Source organism: Pieris rapae, chromosome 16 (genome assembly GCF_905147795.1).
Source record: "Pieris rapae chromosome 16, ilPieRapa1.1, whole genome shotgun sequence".
Classification (NCBI taxonomy): domain Eukaryota; kingdom Metazoa; phylum Arthropoda; class Insecta; order Lepidoptera; family Pieridae; genus Pieris; species Pieris rapae.
Genome location: NC_059524.1, coordinates 9885723 through 9902691, shown reverse-complemented (window position 1 = coordinate 9902691; position 16969 = coordinate 9885723). Strand labels below are relative to the sequence as shown.

Here is a 16969-nt window from a genome sequence, read left to right as displayed (position 1 = left end):
AATAGTGAGAATTCATCACACTTTTATGTAAATCTTTTTTTATTAAAATGTATCATGTATACCATCTTTGGCTATATTTTCAGTGTATATATAAATTATGTTTGCTGTAGGATTCCGAAATAAATAAACAAGCAAACGTTGTGTAAAAGGAAAACGTTGTCGTGGGAAAAAGTGTGAAAATAATGTGCATATTAGAGAATACAACAAAATAAGAAACGTATAATAATTTTTGCGATTCATTTAATAACAATTTATAATTGACAATGCTTAGGGTGATTTAGTATTGTCTTTTATCCAGGAAATGTACTTGTACGTGTTGGCGTACACGTCAGGGATATTTCTAGCGCATGGCCAGTTGTAAGACACGACGCCGGTTGCGGTGCCGTTGCACACTAAGCTGCCGCCTGAATCACCCTGAAAATTCCAGATTGCACTGTATTGCACGCAGTTATTTATAATAATTTTATGATCGTTATTGTTCGATATAACTTATATTATCTGATACAAAACTCAAAAATTCGTTAATAAGAAGTTACTTTGACGTAAGTCAACTGCACTCCTACGCTGTATATTCCTATACTGTTAAAACAGAATAATTGCAAAATGTATCAGCTGTAGATTTTTTGTGCCTCTAATCTACAGCGTTCACAAAAATGATGATGATTTCTTTATATTTATTGATATCCTTACTTGGCATGTTCCTTCTCCATCTTTGTTAAGGGTACACATCTGACTGGAGCTTACAGAGACATTGCGTTCCTTAAGCTCCTTATTGCAATCTTCGCTATTTAATGTTTTTACATACAGATACTGCAATTTATCAGGTTGTGGCCGCCTACGGGTCTGAAAGTATACGAATGACGTATGAATTTAATTCATGTAAAAACAAAAGTACGCCAGTAACAATTATTTCTATAATATCCAATGCTAGAAATTTATATCTAATGTAGGTCTGTTAAATTGTTTACTCACAAGTTTGCCCCAGCCGCTCAGGATACACGACAATCCAGACGTGACATCCTTGTCAGGTAATGGTAATGCCTTAACGTGTTCATTGAATTTGATGGCCTCTTTCGTACTTATAACAGCAATATCGTTTTCGAATCTTTTTGGCTTGTTATGGTCTTTGTTAGCGATGACTTTGCTTATTGCATACTTTGTACCACCTTTTGTTCTCGATAATGTACCAACTACGGCGGAAAATTCTGATGGTTTAAGACTGGAAAAATATATAATAAATTTTATTAAATATAATATCAATTAGTCAGACGAGATACTGCAACCTCATATTATATTAAATGTTCGCAGTTAACACAATATACCTTTTGACACAATGGGCAGCTGTCAGTATCCATCTATCCGAGATGACAGCACCACCGCAGAAAGTCCAGCCGTCTTTTAATTTTAGAGCGACTTGGTGTGGCACAAGCTTTTCTGGGCGTCTTTGCCACCCACCACCCGGGTGTCGGGCTCTTGGCCTCCAGAATTAGAGGCGAAACCTTCAGCATCGCCTACAATATACGGCACTGTACTTAATTAGTAAATAATAATTAATAAGAATATTCAGAAACTTACCCTGTACGCTCCACGCTACTAACAGAAGAATAAAGGATATCTTCGAGACGCCCATCGTCAATGATACTTGTGAGGTGAATGCATATATTTATGCATAAACATTTATTTTTATATATACCAGATAACGTTTTTTTAGAATATAATAACTCAATTTCACCTGATAATGGAAAACGAAAACGAAAACCTTATCAAAATTAATTATTACTAAGCAATTAATTACCATACAAAATACTTAAAGATATTCTAATTACTTTATTGTTATTTGACATTGGATATATTTTCGCGTTTTCTAATTAAGAATTTGCATATTTCAAAAGTGGATAAGCTACAACAAAATAATGAGCCATTTATTCAGATAATATAGTAATTTTTATAAACAGCACAAACTCCTCATCACCTTGCCAAGGGGCAAACGCCTCTCCCTCTCTTCTCCATTCGCTTTCGTTAGTAATTACATCGCTTTTTAAACGTGGACATATTATTTGAAAATTACTGGACCATTATATATAAAAAAATGAACTATTTGTGAAGGTTTGTTGACGGTTGGCCCACACTGTTATATATAATATATACATATATTTCTGTATTGTGCTGTGAATCTTCTGAATAAATAAATAAATTTTCCGTATTAAGTCATACAACGGGCCCACTTTCCTTACTATTCTATAGTAAGACTTGATTTACCAATTTTCACATTTTTTTTTATAGAACAGGGGGCGAACGGGCAGGAGGTTCACCTGATGTTAAGTGATACCGCCGCCCATAACCATTCTCGATGCTAGAGGGTTCGCGAGTGCGATGCAAGGCGAGACGGTACTTCACTCCGGGCCACCGCTTGCAACTATATAAAGCGCAAATTCGGCCCCACATGGAGTACTGTTCCCACCTTTGGGCGGGTGCTCCCCAGTACCAGCTCCTTCCACTCGACCGTATTCATCGAAGAGCGGTTCGATTCGTTGACGACCAATCTCTCTCCGAGCGGCTTGATCCTTTGGCGTTGCGTAGAGATGTGGGGTCTCTCTGCATCTTCTACCGCATTTACCATGGTGAGTGTTCAGAGGAGTTGTTCGGATTAATACCTGCAGCTGAGTTTCATCATAGGACGTCGAGGCAGAATACGAAATTCCACCCGTATCACCTCGACGTCCACCGTTCCACAACTGCGCGTTTTTCTAGGCAGTTTTTGCCGCGCACCACCACTTTGTGGAACCAGCTGCCGACTGAAGTATTTCCGAACCAATTCGACTTAGGGTCCTGCTAGAAAAGAGCGTACCAATTCTTAAAAGGCCGGCAACGCACTTGCGAGCCCTCTGGCATTGAGTTCGGCCCTGTTCAGTAAAAAAAAAACACAAAACAATGGGCTGAGCTGTTGTGCTTGACATACATTTATCTGCAGGACTTACCAAAGAAGAATGCGAGTTCCGCATTACGAGACTCTCTTTAATTCTAAGAACCAATTTGAATAGACATAATATATTGATTAGCTCTTGTTCCTTTGTGTTGAACATAATAATAATAAATAATAATGTTTGACTAATTTTTTTTTAATTTTTAGTATTATTTGCATTTTCTATAATACCTTAATTACTACTGCCAAACTTTTATAATATAACCTTACGGACTAATAAAAAATTATATCTTAATGCGTTATAAAAATATTCAAAGCATGAATGAGTTGTGAGTTACAGCACTTCTGTGGAATTACTGAACACATGATTCGGTATTCCGTTTTAGTTTCGCAATCGGTTTGTTAACTAGTGTGGTTATGGTGGCTCGGTGGTTTTTAATTTGATCAATGAGTTTAATTTTGAAACATTTTACAGTTTACCTTTATAGCAAAGTCAAAGTGTGGGTTCTCATTATAAATTTATGGACAATGGACATGGGACCTTCAAAAAAATTCAGTATAATAATGCACAGTCAGTCAGCTACTTATTGGTTTAATTTTTTCAGTATAAATCTACTGAAAAAGTTTAGCAGAACTATTTTCACACAGCAGTTTGGAATTTACAGCAATCTGGAGGCTTATTTGCTTTAGTTCATATTACTATGCTTCATAGTTTAGCATTCTATATAATAGCGATATCAATCTTGGATATCGGGATGAGTATATAGTTCCAATACTTAATTCAAACAACAAAAATGTTGCATGCACAGTGAGACTTCACATAATACATACTCGCAACTGCATTTCCATGTTTCCCCACTTCATGTTCGGTTTCTGGTCCGGTACATTTTAAATTTTCGCTATAATTGTACTTCGAAAGAAGCCGGGCATTGCATGTATGTTTACTATTGATTATTAGTTGTCCTGTTCGTGGATTCGCTCACAAGTACTTTGAAGGTTTACCCGACACTTCAAATTTTCTTATTATACTAATGTCTTTAATTAATGAAGAAAGGGCGTGAAAAATTATAAAAATTTATCACATGAATTTATCCTAATAATGGTTATTTTCCTAAGTTGGTAGTTAGCCACACCAACGCCGGTTTACGTCATTTTAGAGAGGGGACACATACTATTTTTTATCGATAAATTATTGAACGAATGAACAATATACTGTATTTATGGATACATTTTTTTAGTTTGAAATAAAACAGTTTTATTTTTAGTAGCAATAAAAATAAATTGTTTTAATGTCAAATGATTATACAGTTACATGATGTTTTCATATTAATAAATACTTTGATTGACAATGTGTTTAGAAACCCCCTGTTGTACTTTTTAACCTCTTTGTAATAAATATTTAAGTACGTAACGTAAAACGTTAAAATATTTAAAACGTAACAACTGAATGATTGAATGAATAAATTTTATCGACATTCCTTATCGACATGGTGGTAGCTCTAATTATCTCGGGATTGTTGCGTATGTGTGCTGTACATGTAACGTGTAAAGATACGATTTCTTTAAATGTGTGCGTTGCGGTTACTCTTGTGTAAGCAAATTAGGTTTGTGTGCGTGTGTACAAACATTGTGCAATTTGTTTCTGTAGTAAATTTTTGTCTGTGTGAGTGCCTCGTCCCCCGCCGATGTTTTGGCAGAAAAATTAATTAGCATCGTTCGAGTGATGGCGTCTCCTTTCTGGCTTAATACTCTAAGGGCTGCCCTGAAAAGTATGCATTTTCGACTTGTCAACCTATTCACGCCATGTACGGAATATAATTAGTTGCAAATTTCATAAAACGTCAATATACCACGTATTTGTTTAATTAATATTAATAACAAAATAATAAAGCCTTTTATTCAGATATCACAATATCTCTCCAAGTCTTCTCCATTCGCTTTTATTGCGCGCGATGTGTTGAAATAATATATATATTTTCCGTCATCCTCTACCATATTTTTCGAAACGTTTCTTCGCAGGCTTCACGGAGCGACCTCACTCTTCCGAGGATTTCTGTACGTTGCTAAGCCACAGCCTCGCATTCCAGGACTACGTGGGTGACTGTTTCCTCTGCGCTGAAATAGCCTCTGCACATAGGGCTTTCTGTCGCGCCTAGGACAAAAAGATGTATATTGAGAAGACAATGGCCCGTGATTGTTCTGAGATTAGTTCTGTTAAGGTTTAATAGTTGTTTTGTCCTCTGTCTTTGCCGATGAGTGGATGCCTACAAGTTCGAATTGATTGACGTGGAATAAGTGATACCTAGATGATCTTATGTTCCAAAATAAACGTATTTTATTTATTTTAAAATCGCCAAGTATCACGATTTCAACGGTAGGAACCCTTTCGAGCAGGGAACCTATAGCCATTTGAATGTGCTCGATGAGTCGTCATTTCCGCTATGGGACTTATACAGGCACGCAAAGAATCGCGGATGGTCATCGCAGTTTACGCGGAGCCAGAGGTTCGATAGGTCACTAACTTCAAGCATACCATATCAGACGCATTTAGTAAGTTAGCACAAGCTTTTGAAATCCCAGACAGATCAACTATAAAGTATTTTTCATTTTACAGGCTTATAATCAGACAATCCGTTCAGTAACAGGTCTTATTCCGTTGAAGTAGTAGAACACGGAAAGTAACAATCAATTTAATTTAAATTTCGATCAAGAATATACTCAACAACTAGGTAGAACATGCAAAAAGAACTCACAACTTATAATAAAAATTAACCGATAAAATGGGAACTAGGAAAGAAAGAGTTCAACAAAGTAGAGTAGGAGAGTAAATGTTAAGTAAATGTTAAGGGTGGTCCACCCCTAAATATATGTATATATTTTTTTATTTTTAGATAAATTTTTATTTTTTATCACCTGTATCAATGTATGTAAAAAATACATACAACCCTAATTTTAAACCCTCTACGATCAATCCCTATTTTTTATTATAAATGATATACATGGCAAAAAGACGTTTGCCAGGTCAGCTAGTAGAACAGTAGAATTACATTTAAATTCTAGCCCTTCCGTACTTCAATGATGTTAAGCTCCAAGTTAATTATATGTATATCACATTGGACAAATAAGACAGAAAAGCATACTTATTAAGCCTTTGGCATTTCTAGTTAAAATGATGAAATATAAAATACTATAAATATTACAAGCGATCCCGAACAATTAAGTGATGCAATTAATAAATTTAATAAAAATGTTAAATATATTTCAATTATTTTGCATGTTAACCAAATAACACATGTCTATAATTATTTCTTATTTTCAAATTGTTTCAAATAATTAACGCAAAATTGTCCGAGATTGAAAATGTTTTAGCATTTATTAGAATGGACGTATCACATCAATCCATTATTAATACTAACGAACTCATTAATGTACTTACACTTATTGAGAAAACAGATAGGCTGATATTTAAGAGCAACATTAATCCTGTTAAACTCAATGGGGTTGATTTAACAAATCTAAAAGTGTTATCATACGTGCTACAAAATAGTGAAAGTCAAAGTGATAGTGTTGGGAAAACCAATAGTGTCACTTTAGGGACAATAGTCATATAAGTAATTTTAATTTTAAGTCTTATATCCCTTCTGGTATACAAAAAAATAGAAACAAGTATAACATTTCAAGGCCGAAACCATCCTCCGCAAAATTGTTCTCCAAATGATTTCGAGCTTAAGGAGGGAAATGTTATATTGTCACGCATATACCCAGAACGGACCATAAGCGTTAATACAAATACTGCAACGAATGCTTAGTTTTGTTATTTTATCATGTCAGGGTTCTTAGCTTTAAGCATATGATCGACTCGATACGATCAACCACGGTTGAAATAGGGTCTAGCATCGACCACCGAGTCTTATATTGACTATTTGTATTATTTTTAATTCAGTAATAAAGTTTCTAATTTAAAAATTTTTTTAGATTTGACTAGCTTCTTTCACTTGCAATCACACCGCGATAAACGCCGCATGATCGACATTATATTTGTTTACAAAATTTTAAATAACTTCATAGATTTACTTAATGTTTTAAGTTAGGTTAACTTACTCTTCAAGAGGACCACAAGAAACACTTCAGTCCTTTTTTTACGTTCGGGCAGTAAGAACCAACGTCGGTTGTAATGCTCCTTTACAGCTCTCTCGTTTTCTCTCGGCCAACACCCTCTGTCTTCTTTGCCGATGAGTAGGGATGCCAACAGGTACGAATTTAATTACGTGGAATAAGTGATACCATGATGATCTTATATTCCAAAAAAACGTATTTCGTATCATTTCAATACAGATATCCCTATCGGCTTTGAACGATGCTCTGAGTAAATGGGAAGTAGATCTGTTCAATGACAGTCTCCAGGTATTCAGGCGTAAGATGCTGCAGCCACTGCTGATGCGTGACGAGTGACAATTCCAAAGATTATTTTCTTAATCTAGTTTGTTTTTTACGTTCAAGTTATTTTTTTTTTCATTGTAATATCTTGACATAAATGTTGTGCTTGCTTGTTATTGATGCACATGCATTGCCTGACTGTATGTCATGTATTTTCTGTTAATGTTTGTATGTGTTTCGTTAGTGTGCCTTTTAGTCCAGAGCCTTGAAGAGGCCTTATACGAAATAAAACACATCCACACATACAAGTATTATAATATTTTACCAAAATTTTGCGCCGAAATTTAAAAAAAAATTGCGGTAAAAGACAATACTCAAGGTGATTTCGTATTTTCTTCAATCCAAGAGATGTACTTGTACGTGTTGACGTACGCGTCAGGGAAGTTATTGGCGCAGGGCCAGTTGAAGGACACGATGCCGGCTGAGGTGCCGTTGCACACTAAGCTGCCGCCTGAATCACCCTGAAAATTTCCAATTTAAAACATTAAACTTTGCAGGCGCGTAATAAGATTTTTTTTGATGTTCGATAATTCATAAAAGATAATATAAATGGTCTGCTACGAAGCTCTAAAGCAGTAAGTAAGCTATCGTTTCGTTGAATTAGATTAGTGGCAAAATGTTTCTGCTTTCTGTGTGTAATGCGCTTTTAAATATTTACTCACTTGGCAAAATCCTTGTCCATATTTGTTAAGGGTACACATCTGGCTGGAATCCACACTGATTTGAGAGTGTCCTTTAAAGTATTTATTGCACTGGACGCCAGTCAAAGTTTTTACATATAGATATCTTAAATGGTAAGGTGCGAACCGATTTTCACCCTAAAAGTATACAAATGTTAGCTCAATTTACTGAAAATCATCCGCCGAAAATATTTTTTTTTATATTCCATGGTACAAATTATGTAGTATATTCACAAAATTGTTTATTCACAACTTTACCCCAGCCGCTCACTATACACGTCAACCCAGCTTTGATATCCTGTTTGGGTAATGGTAGGGGCTTAACCTTTTTATTGAATTCAATGGTCTTATTCGTACTTATAAGAGCAATATCATTCTTAAATTTATTTGGCTTGTTATATTCTTTATGAATAATGACTTTGTTTATTTCATACGTTGTGCCACCTTCAACTCTTGATAATGTACCCACTACAGCGGTAAATTCTGATGGTTTAAGGCTGTAGTAAAAAATTATTCAAAGATATTACTTATAATTTCAACTCACATAAAAAAACATGAGAAGGTGATCTTAGGTTTGTGCAGAAGCAATAAACTATTATTACTTATATTATATACCTTTCCAGACAATGCGCAGCTGTTAGGATCCATCTATCGGAGATGACAGCACCGCCGCAAAAAGTCCAGTTGTCTTCTGTTTTTAGAGCGACTTGGTGTGGCAGAAGGCCTTCTGGTGCGTCGCTGCCACCCACAATTCGGGTCTCGGGCTCTTGCTCTCGAGTTTTAGTGGCAAGAACTTTGGCATCGCCTGCAATAAACGGCTCAATTAATAAATAAACAAGAAAAGGATATAAATTAAATTATTAAAAAACTTACCCTGCACGGTCCAACCTACTAACACTAGAAAAAATATCTCTAAGACACCCATCATCAAAGATACTTCTATAGTGAATGCACTTATGCAAATATTGCCTTTCTTTTTATATACGCAATGTAATCAATTTATTAAAAGTACGTCATATATTTTAATTAAAAGTACCAAAAAATTTGAATTATTTTTAATTTATTAAAATGTTTTTCAGTTTTGGTATCGACTGAAAAATAGGTAACTTACTTATTAGGAAGCGAACTAGCGAATTGTGGAATCGACTACCGGCAGGGGTTTTCGCTTAAAGATACGACCTCTAACGATTCAAAATACAAAAGTATTCCTTCCTTAAAGGCCGGCAACGTATAAGATAACACAGTAAGATATTTTTTGATAAAATGCTACGGTGGGAAAAACTCGAGACGATCAGCATTTTGCATCAGATTAGGGTATAAGGGTAACTCGGTAGATTTATGTAGTTATACAGATGTCGCAGCTTAATTAGCCGTTCAATTAACAGCCTACACGTATAACTAAACAGCGCCGTTTAACTAAGAACCTAAAAGTTAATCAGCCGTAGATTTGTTACATTTAATAAACTGGCTGGCTATTACTTAGGCCATTGTACAATGAAGTCATAACTAGTCTGATGCTTTTAGCTTTGTCACACTCTCAGTGACTGACCGATAAGATGCCGAGTACCGATGGTCTTCTGATGGTCTGAAAAAAATATTTCCACGTTTCAAGTCCCAAAATATATGAAACGCATCGAGCGCATTGAAAGCGAATGGAGAAGAGTGGGAGAGGCGTTTGCCCCTTGTCAAGGTGATGAAATTGTGCTGATTATAAAAACTACTGTATTATATAAAAGGCTTTATGATTTTGTTATTAATATTAATTAAGTGGCATATGCGACGTGCATTATGTTAATTTTTAATTAGAAGACGCTTACGTCATAGTTTCAATGGCAAATAACAATAAATTGTATAGAATATCTTTAAGTAATTTGTATGCTAATTTTAATAAGGTTTTCGTTTTCTATTATCAGGTGAAATTTATATTTTGTACTATTTCCAAAAAAAAGGTTACCTGGTCTGTATAAAAATGTTTAAACATAAATAGGTGAATTTAAATCAGAAGTGACATTGACGATGGGCATCTCAAAGATATCTTTTATCCTTCTGTTAGTAGTGTGAAGCGTACAGGGTAAGTTTTTGCTTTTTTTACTAATAATTATATAATTTTACTAATTAAGTACAGTGCCGTAGGCGATGGTGAAGGTTTCGCCTCTTAGTCTGGAGGGCAAGAGCCTGACACCCGAGCGGTGGGTGGCAAAGATGCTCCCGAAAAACTTGTGCCACACCAAGTGGGTGTTGGGCCAGCTCTTGTATTTGTTTTTTGGTATTTGTCATTAAAATAAAAATTTATATTAAAACTGTATTCGTAAAAAAAATATTACGTTGTGTATAAAAAAGGAAAGGTATGATATGAATTTGTCTATTCACCTCACAAGTATCACTGAGGATGGGCGTCTCAAAGATATCCTTTATTCTACTTTTAGTAACATGGAGCGTACAGGGTAATTTTTTTTAATTTTCTTGTTAATTATATTCTCTTCTTGTTTATTTACTGACTAAGAAAAGTGGCGTTTGTTGTAGGCGATGCTGAAGGTTTCGCCTCTAAGTCTGGAGACCAAGACCCCGACACCCGAGTGGTGGGTGGCAAAGACGCTCCAGAAAAGCTTGTGCCACACTAAGTCGCTCTAAAAGGGAAAGATGGCTGGACTTTCTGTGGTGCTGCTATAATCAGTGACAGATGGATGCTGACAGCTGCGCATTGTGTCGAAAGGTATTTAACAACAGTGCTGTGCTTACTGCACCAATCTAGTTACATTGTCACCACCATACTTAGGGCGCACTGTCAGCATGAATACTAATAACACCTCAAGTGTTTAACTTTGTAAGCTTTAGATGATGTAAGGCACTTTAGATGTAAGGAGTATATTAATTATAAAATCAGTCTAATATCGACCACCGTAGATATAGGGTCTCACATCGACCACCGTAGAATTAGGGTCTAGCATCGACCATAGTATAATATAATTGTAATTCCTTTTAATAAAGTTTCTATTTTTTTTTAAATCTTTTGAACATCGTCGCGATTTGACTGGCGCAGCCGGTAGGATACTCGTCGTGATCCTGTGTATTATATAGACTAAAAATCAGTCGAAGCATCGGGTTACGCGTGTGTTTCAACGCACATAACGAGTATACAAAACCAACAAATTTGTCAAATTATCGCGCAAGTTCAAGATTATAAAAAAAAGTGAAACAAGAGTGAAACAGCAGTTATAAATGGAAGAAATGGGTTCCAGACTTATGTGAGTAAACCTCTTCACATTCCAACCTGTCCCATTTTATTTCCATTTGACTGTATTAGTAATAAGTTTAAGTAATTTTAAGTGAAAAGAAATTGTTATTATTTAAATTAAAAATGCAAGAAATACGTACGATTTCATCAGATATTTTAAATATAATACCTAAATTTGATGGCGATCAGAAACTATTAAATTTATTTCTAAGAAAAAGCGAATATGTAATAAGAGCATTCAGATCAGAGCCTCCAAATGTCGCACAAGACATCTATATTTTTCACGCAATTACAAGCCGTCTAAGAGGCAGGGCGAGCCATCTAATTAGTGAGAGACAGGACATTAGCAATTGGACAGAGTTAAAAACAATTCTTATCCAACATTTCGGAGATCCTAGAACGGAAGAATGTATCTCAATAGAATTAGAAAATATTAAAAATAATCAAGGCGAGTCATATTTAAGTTTCTGCAATAGAATCCAAAGTGTCCGTAGTACACTATTTTCAAAAATTAATTTAATAGAGGACGAGAATATTAAGAACGCAAAGATGAATATTTATAACCATACATGTTTAAATGTTTTTCTTTTCAATTTGCCTGAGGATATGATACGCGTTGTCCGACTACAAAGATGCATAACTCTAGAAGACGCGCTCAGTGTAGTAATGGAAGAAGTTAATTTCCTTAATCAATATAAATCACGGAGTATTAATAGACAAAGATATACTCAGAATATTAATGAAAAAAATAATTTACCACAAAATAATTTATCACAAAATAATTTTAATAAATTTAATCAATTACCTCAAAACCAAAATAACTCTCCAATGAAATTTAAAATTGGAATTCAGACGCAATCACAACATCAAGGATTTAAGCCTAATTTCTCTAACTTTAAATTCGGTACCAACCAAAAGCAAGGTTTACATAATCAAAATAATTCACAGTTTAAATTTGGTATTCCACCACCTCAATATGGATACAGGCATTTCCCCCAATCGAATCAACAACAATTTAAATTTGGTATTCCACCAAATCATCAACCAAAACCGGTACAAAAATATGATAATGATGTATCGATGCGAACAGCACCTCAAGCTAAGCCAAATTTTATAACACCCAGAACATCAAATAATTTATTCTATACAAATTATATGAACGATGATATTAACAATTACACAGATTACAATCATGAAACGTGTGTATCAAACCACGAAGATAATTATCCATATGAATATTATAACGTAGATCCGACTTATTTTACGCCAGATAATTGTTACGAATTAGAACAAAATTCAGAAGAAGCTGTTGAGACCTCAGAACCTGAAAATTTTCATACACAGGCCTCAACAACAGACAAATCGAAATAATACATTTGAATCATCATAGTGCTTTAATGTTGCCACATATTGAAATTCCGGAAATAAATAGTAAATTTATGATAGATACTGGTAGTTCACGATCCTTATAAGTCCTGAAATAGTCAATAAGTATTTGCAAGAATTTAAATATTATGAACCATTCGAAGTCGTAAGTACACACGCACAGAGTCACCATAACGAAGTAATTTATATACCTCTCTTTAAAACTTTTTGTAGTACAGATTATCACAAATTTTATATCTATAATGTGGATAACGATTATGGCGGTTTAATAGGATCAGATTTATTAAAACAACTTGATGCTAATATAGACATGAAAAATCAAATTTTAAAAACTCGTGACACAGAAATACCAATTATTTATAGTCCACCATTTAGCATTCGTGTTGATGCACGATCTGAAACTCGTGTTAAGGTTCCTGTTCATCTTTCCAATGGACAAGTAATATTAAATTCAATTAACTTTGGTAAAGGTATAAGAACACCATCTGCTCTTGTAAAATGTGAAAACGGTTATGCTACCACTATAATACAAAATTCATCTAATAAAAACTATGAAATTAAATTCACTAAACCTCTAAGGGTTACAAGTTATAATGAAGAAAAAATTAATATAAATAATACTCAAACAACTTATGATTATAAAATTGATAAAATTCTGAAACAAAATTTGTCAAAATTACGTTTTGAACATATGAATGAGGAAGAAAGAAGTAAAATTTTTAATTTGTGTTTAGAATATAGAGACATATTTTATAGCGAGCATATACCACTAAGTTTTTCTAACCAAGTAAAACATAAAATTCGTACAACCAATGAAGATCCAATTTATGTAAAACCTTACCGTCAATCTCCAGCCGAAGCCGCTGAAATTAGGAAGCAAATAGATAAACTCTTAAAAGACAACGTCATACAAGAATCGAATTCTCCATGGTGTGCACCTGTACACCTAGTACCAAAAAAAAATTGACGCTAGTGGTGAAAGGAAGTTTAGGATGGTTGTTGACTATAGACGACTAATGCCGTTTGGGTTAAAGACCGCACCAGCGACATTCCAACGAGCTATGGACAATATTCTTAGAGGACTGCAGGGCATGCATTGCTTAATTTACCTGGATGATATAATTATCTTTTCATCTAGCCTAGACGAACACTTAATAAAACTAAAACTAGTATTTGACAGACTCAGAAATACTAATCTTAAAGTCCAACTAGACAAATCGGAATTCCTTTGTAAAGAAACAAATTACCTAGGTCATACAATAACACCTGACGGACTAAAACCAAACACCGATAAAATAGACGCTATACTAAATTACCCAGTACCAAAAACTACGACAGAAATTAAGAGTTTCCTAGGACTTTTTGGTTATTATCGAAAATTTATAAAAGACTTCTCAAAAATTACACAACCCATGACAGCATGTCTAAAAAAGAATAGTAAAATTGTAATTAATGAAAATTATTTAAAATCTTTTGAGAAATGTAAAGAACTTCTTGTTAACGCACCATTACTTCAATATCCCGACTTTACAAAACCTTTTATTTTGACAACTGACGCATCAGACTATGCACTTGGAGCTGTACTCTCGCAGGGTCAAGTGGGCAGTGATAAACCACTAGCATATGCTAGCCGAACTTTGAATGACACAGAAAAACGTTACAGTACTATAGAAAAAGAATTATTAGCAATAGTCTGGGCAGTTAAACATTTTCGACCGTACTTATATGGAACAAAATTTACAATTTATACGGATCATAGACCATTAGCTTGGCTAGATTCTCTTAAAGAACCAAATAGTAAATTGACTAGGTATAAACTCAGATTAGCCGAATATAACTTTAAAGTCATTCATAAGAATGGAAAGCAAAACACCAATGCTGATGCTCTCTCGCGTATTAAATTAAATGCTTTAGGTAAAAACGATAAAGATAATCAATCAATGATAGTGAATGTAGGAAATTCTGATAGAAATCTTGATGACTATATTCAAGAATTAACCGATTCAATAACACGATTAGGACAAAACAACCAAAGTAAAGAACCTGAAAATGATAACAGTAATCCTATGTCTTTTTTTGAAGTATCTAGATCCATTCCATCTCGAAGTAATTCCAGGTCATCATCACGTACATTAACAATAAACTCTAGTACAGATACAGTACATTCTGCTGAAGATATGGATACAAATGGTATTCCCATACTTTACGAAGCTATAGATACAAAACCAAACCAAATATTAATACACCCATGGTTTAAAAATGAACTTTCAGTTAAAATTCGTTCACATCCCAAACAAAAGATTTTAGAGGTTCATTTACCCCTAGATAATTCCGAGTTAATAAAAAAAATTCTTAAAGAATATATTAGACCTAAAATTAAATATTTTATCTATTACGAAAACAAAGCACACCGACAATTATTCACACAAGTATTAATTTCATTATTTAGAAAAGAAACCGTAAAGCTTTATGAATGCACTGAAAGAGTAATTAATGTCACTGACGAAAAAGAACAAGAAGAAATAGTAATGAAATATCACGTAGGTAAAACCTGTCACCGAGGTATTAAAGAAACAATCTCTCATTTAAAACGAGTTTATTTTTGGACAAATTTAGAAGAAACCGTAACCAGCTTAATAAATTCATGTGATACTTGTAAACGCATGACATACGACCGGAGACCATTTAAACCTCAATTACAACTTACACAAACTCAGTCAAGACCTTTTCAAGAGTTATTTATAGATTTATTCTCTGTAGAAGGAAAATATTACCTAACCATACTAGACGCATTCAGTAAATTAGCACAAGCTTTGGAAGTTCCAGATAGATCGACACCTGAAGTAGTCAGGGCACTAATAAAATACTTTTCATTTTACGGCGTACCAACTAAAATCAGCTCAGACCCTGATTCGGAATTCAACAATAAACTCATGAAAGATCTAATGACATTATATAAAATAGATATTCACATAGGCACCCCTAACAATCCAAACTCAATGGGATTAATAGAACGATTTCATTCCACAATTTTTGAAATATATAGACTTGCGAAATATGAACATAAATTCACAGATGCTACATCAGTAATGACATATGCTATAATGGCTTATAATCAGACAATCCATTCAGTAACAGGTCTCACTCCGTTTGAAGTAGTATTTGGTCACACGGAAAGTAACAATCAATTCAATTTAAATTTTGATAAAGAATATACTCAACAACTAGTTAGGGATCATGCAAAAAGAACTCACTACTTATACAAATACTTAACCGATAAAATAGGAACTAGGAAAGAAAAAATTCAACAAAATAGAGTAGGAGAAATTAATTTTGATTTAAATGAAGATGATACTGTTTTTATTAAAGGTATAAATCAACGTAGAAGCAAGGATAAGCCCAGATATGAAAAAGCAAAAGTTAAGGGTAAAATAAAAAGAAATGTAGTATTGGTAGAAACTAACACAAAAGATAAAAACGTTCCAATAAAAGACATAAAACGTCCCCCACAGATTCGTCCTGCTAGTGACCCAAGCAGTAACGATCCGGGCCCTTCAACTTCAGAAGGTTGAGAAGAATCCAGGCGTTCTCCCTCTCAGAGAAGGAACCGCTCTGATTACGTATGATAAGTGGATAGTAATTAAGACATTAGATATTAATCTTATTAAGGAAGAATTAGAATTTAATATGCATAGATATTTAGAACTCAATAGAATAGTAGAATTACAGTTAAATATCAGTAGCCCTCCGTTAATATATTTCAATGATGTTAAGCTTCAAGTTAATTATATGTTAAATATCACATTGAACAAATATTCAGAAATTGTACCAATTAACAGACAGAAAAGAGGACTCATCAATCCTTTAGGATCTTTAGTTAAAATGATAACAGGAAATTTGGATTATGAAGATGCTATTAAATATGACAACTTAATAAAAACCGTAAAAACTCGAGAACATTCTCTAGAAAAGAAAACTACTGTTATATCCGAAATGATAAGACTTGTTGAGAACTCTACTATAAATATTACAAACAATCTCGAACAATTAAGTGATGCAATTAATAAAATAAATAAAAATGTTAAAAATATTTCAATTATTTCACATATTAATCAAATAACACATATTTATAATTCTTTCTTTCATAATTTTCAAATAATTTACACAAAATTGACCGAGATTGAAAACATTTTAGCATTTAGTAGAATGGGCGTATTACATCAATCTATAATTAATACTGATGAACTCATTAATGTACTTAGAATCATTGAGAAAACCGATAGGCTGATATTTAAAGTAATTCCTGAA

The 16969-nt window shown here is 33.9% G+C and overlaps 1 protein-coding gene across 1 annotated transcript; it reads right to left on the bottom strand.

Annotated features, from left to right (window-relative positions):
• Nucleotides 1–264: 264 nt before the first annotated feature.
• On the bottom strand, nucleotides 265–1630 carry LOC111001321 (chymotrypsin-1-like). Its single transcript, XM_045631782.1, has 5 exons — nucleotides 1599–1630; nucleotides 1323–1478; nucleotides 973–1219; nucleotides 691–843; nucleotides 265–414 (listed from the first exon to the last, which is right to left on the bottom strand). Exons 1-5 carry the CDS (start codon nucleotides 1628–1630, stop codon nucleotides 268–270), a joined length of 735 nt encoding a protein of 244 aa, XP_045487738.1. The 3' UTR covers nucleotides 265–267.
• Nucleotides 1631–16969: the final 15339 nt, after the last annotated feature.

Coding starts and splice junctions, on each gene's coding strand:
- LOC111001321 (XM_045631782.1), bottom strand. CDS start 1,630: ATGGGCGTCTCGAAGATATCCTTTATTCTTCT. Junction 1,479..1,598: donor AAGATATCCTTTATTCTTCT/GTTAGTAGCGTG, acceptor CTAATTCTGGAG/GCCAAGAGCCCGACACCCGG. Junction 1,220..1,322: donor GCTGCCCATTGTGTCAAAAG/GTATATTGTGTT, acceptor ATATTTTTCCAG/TCTTAAACCATCAGAATTTT.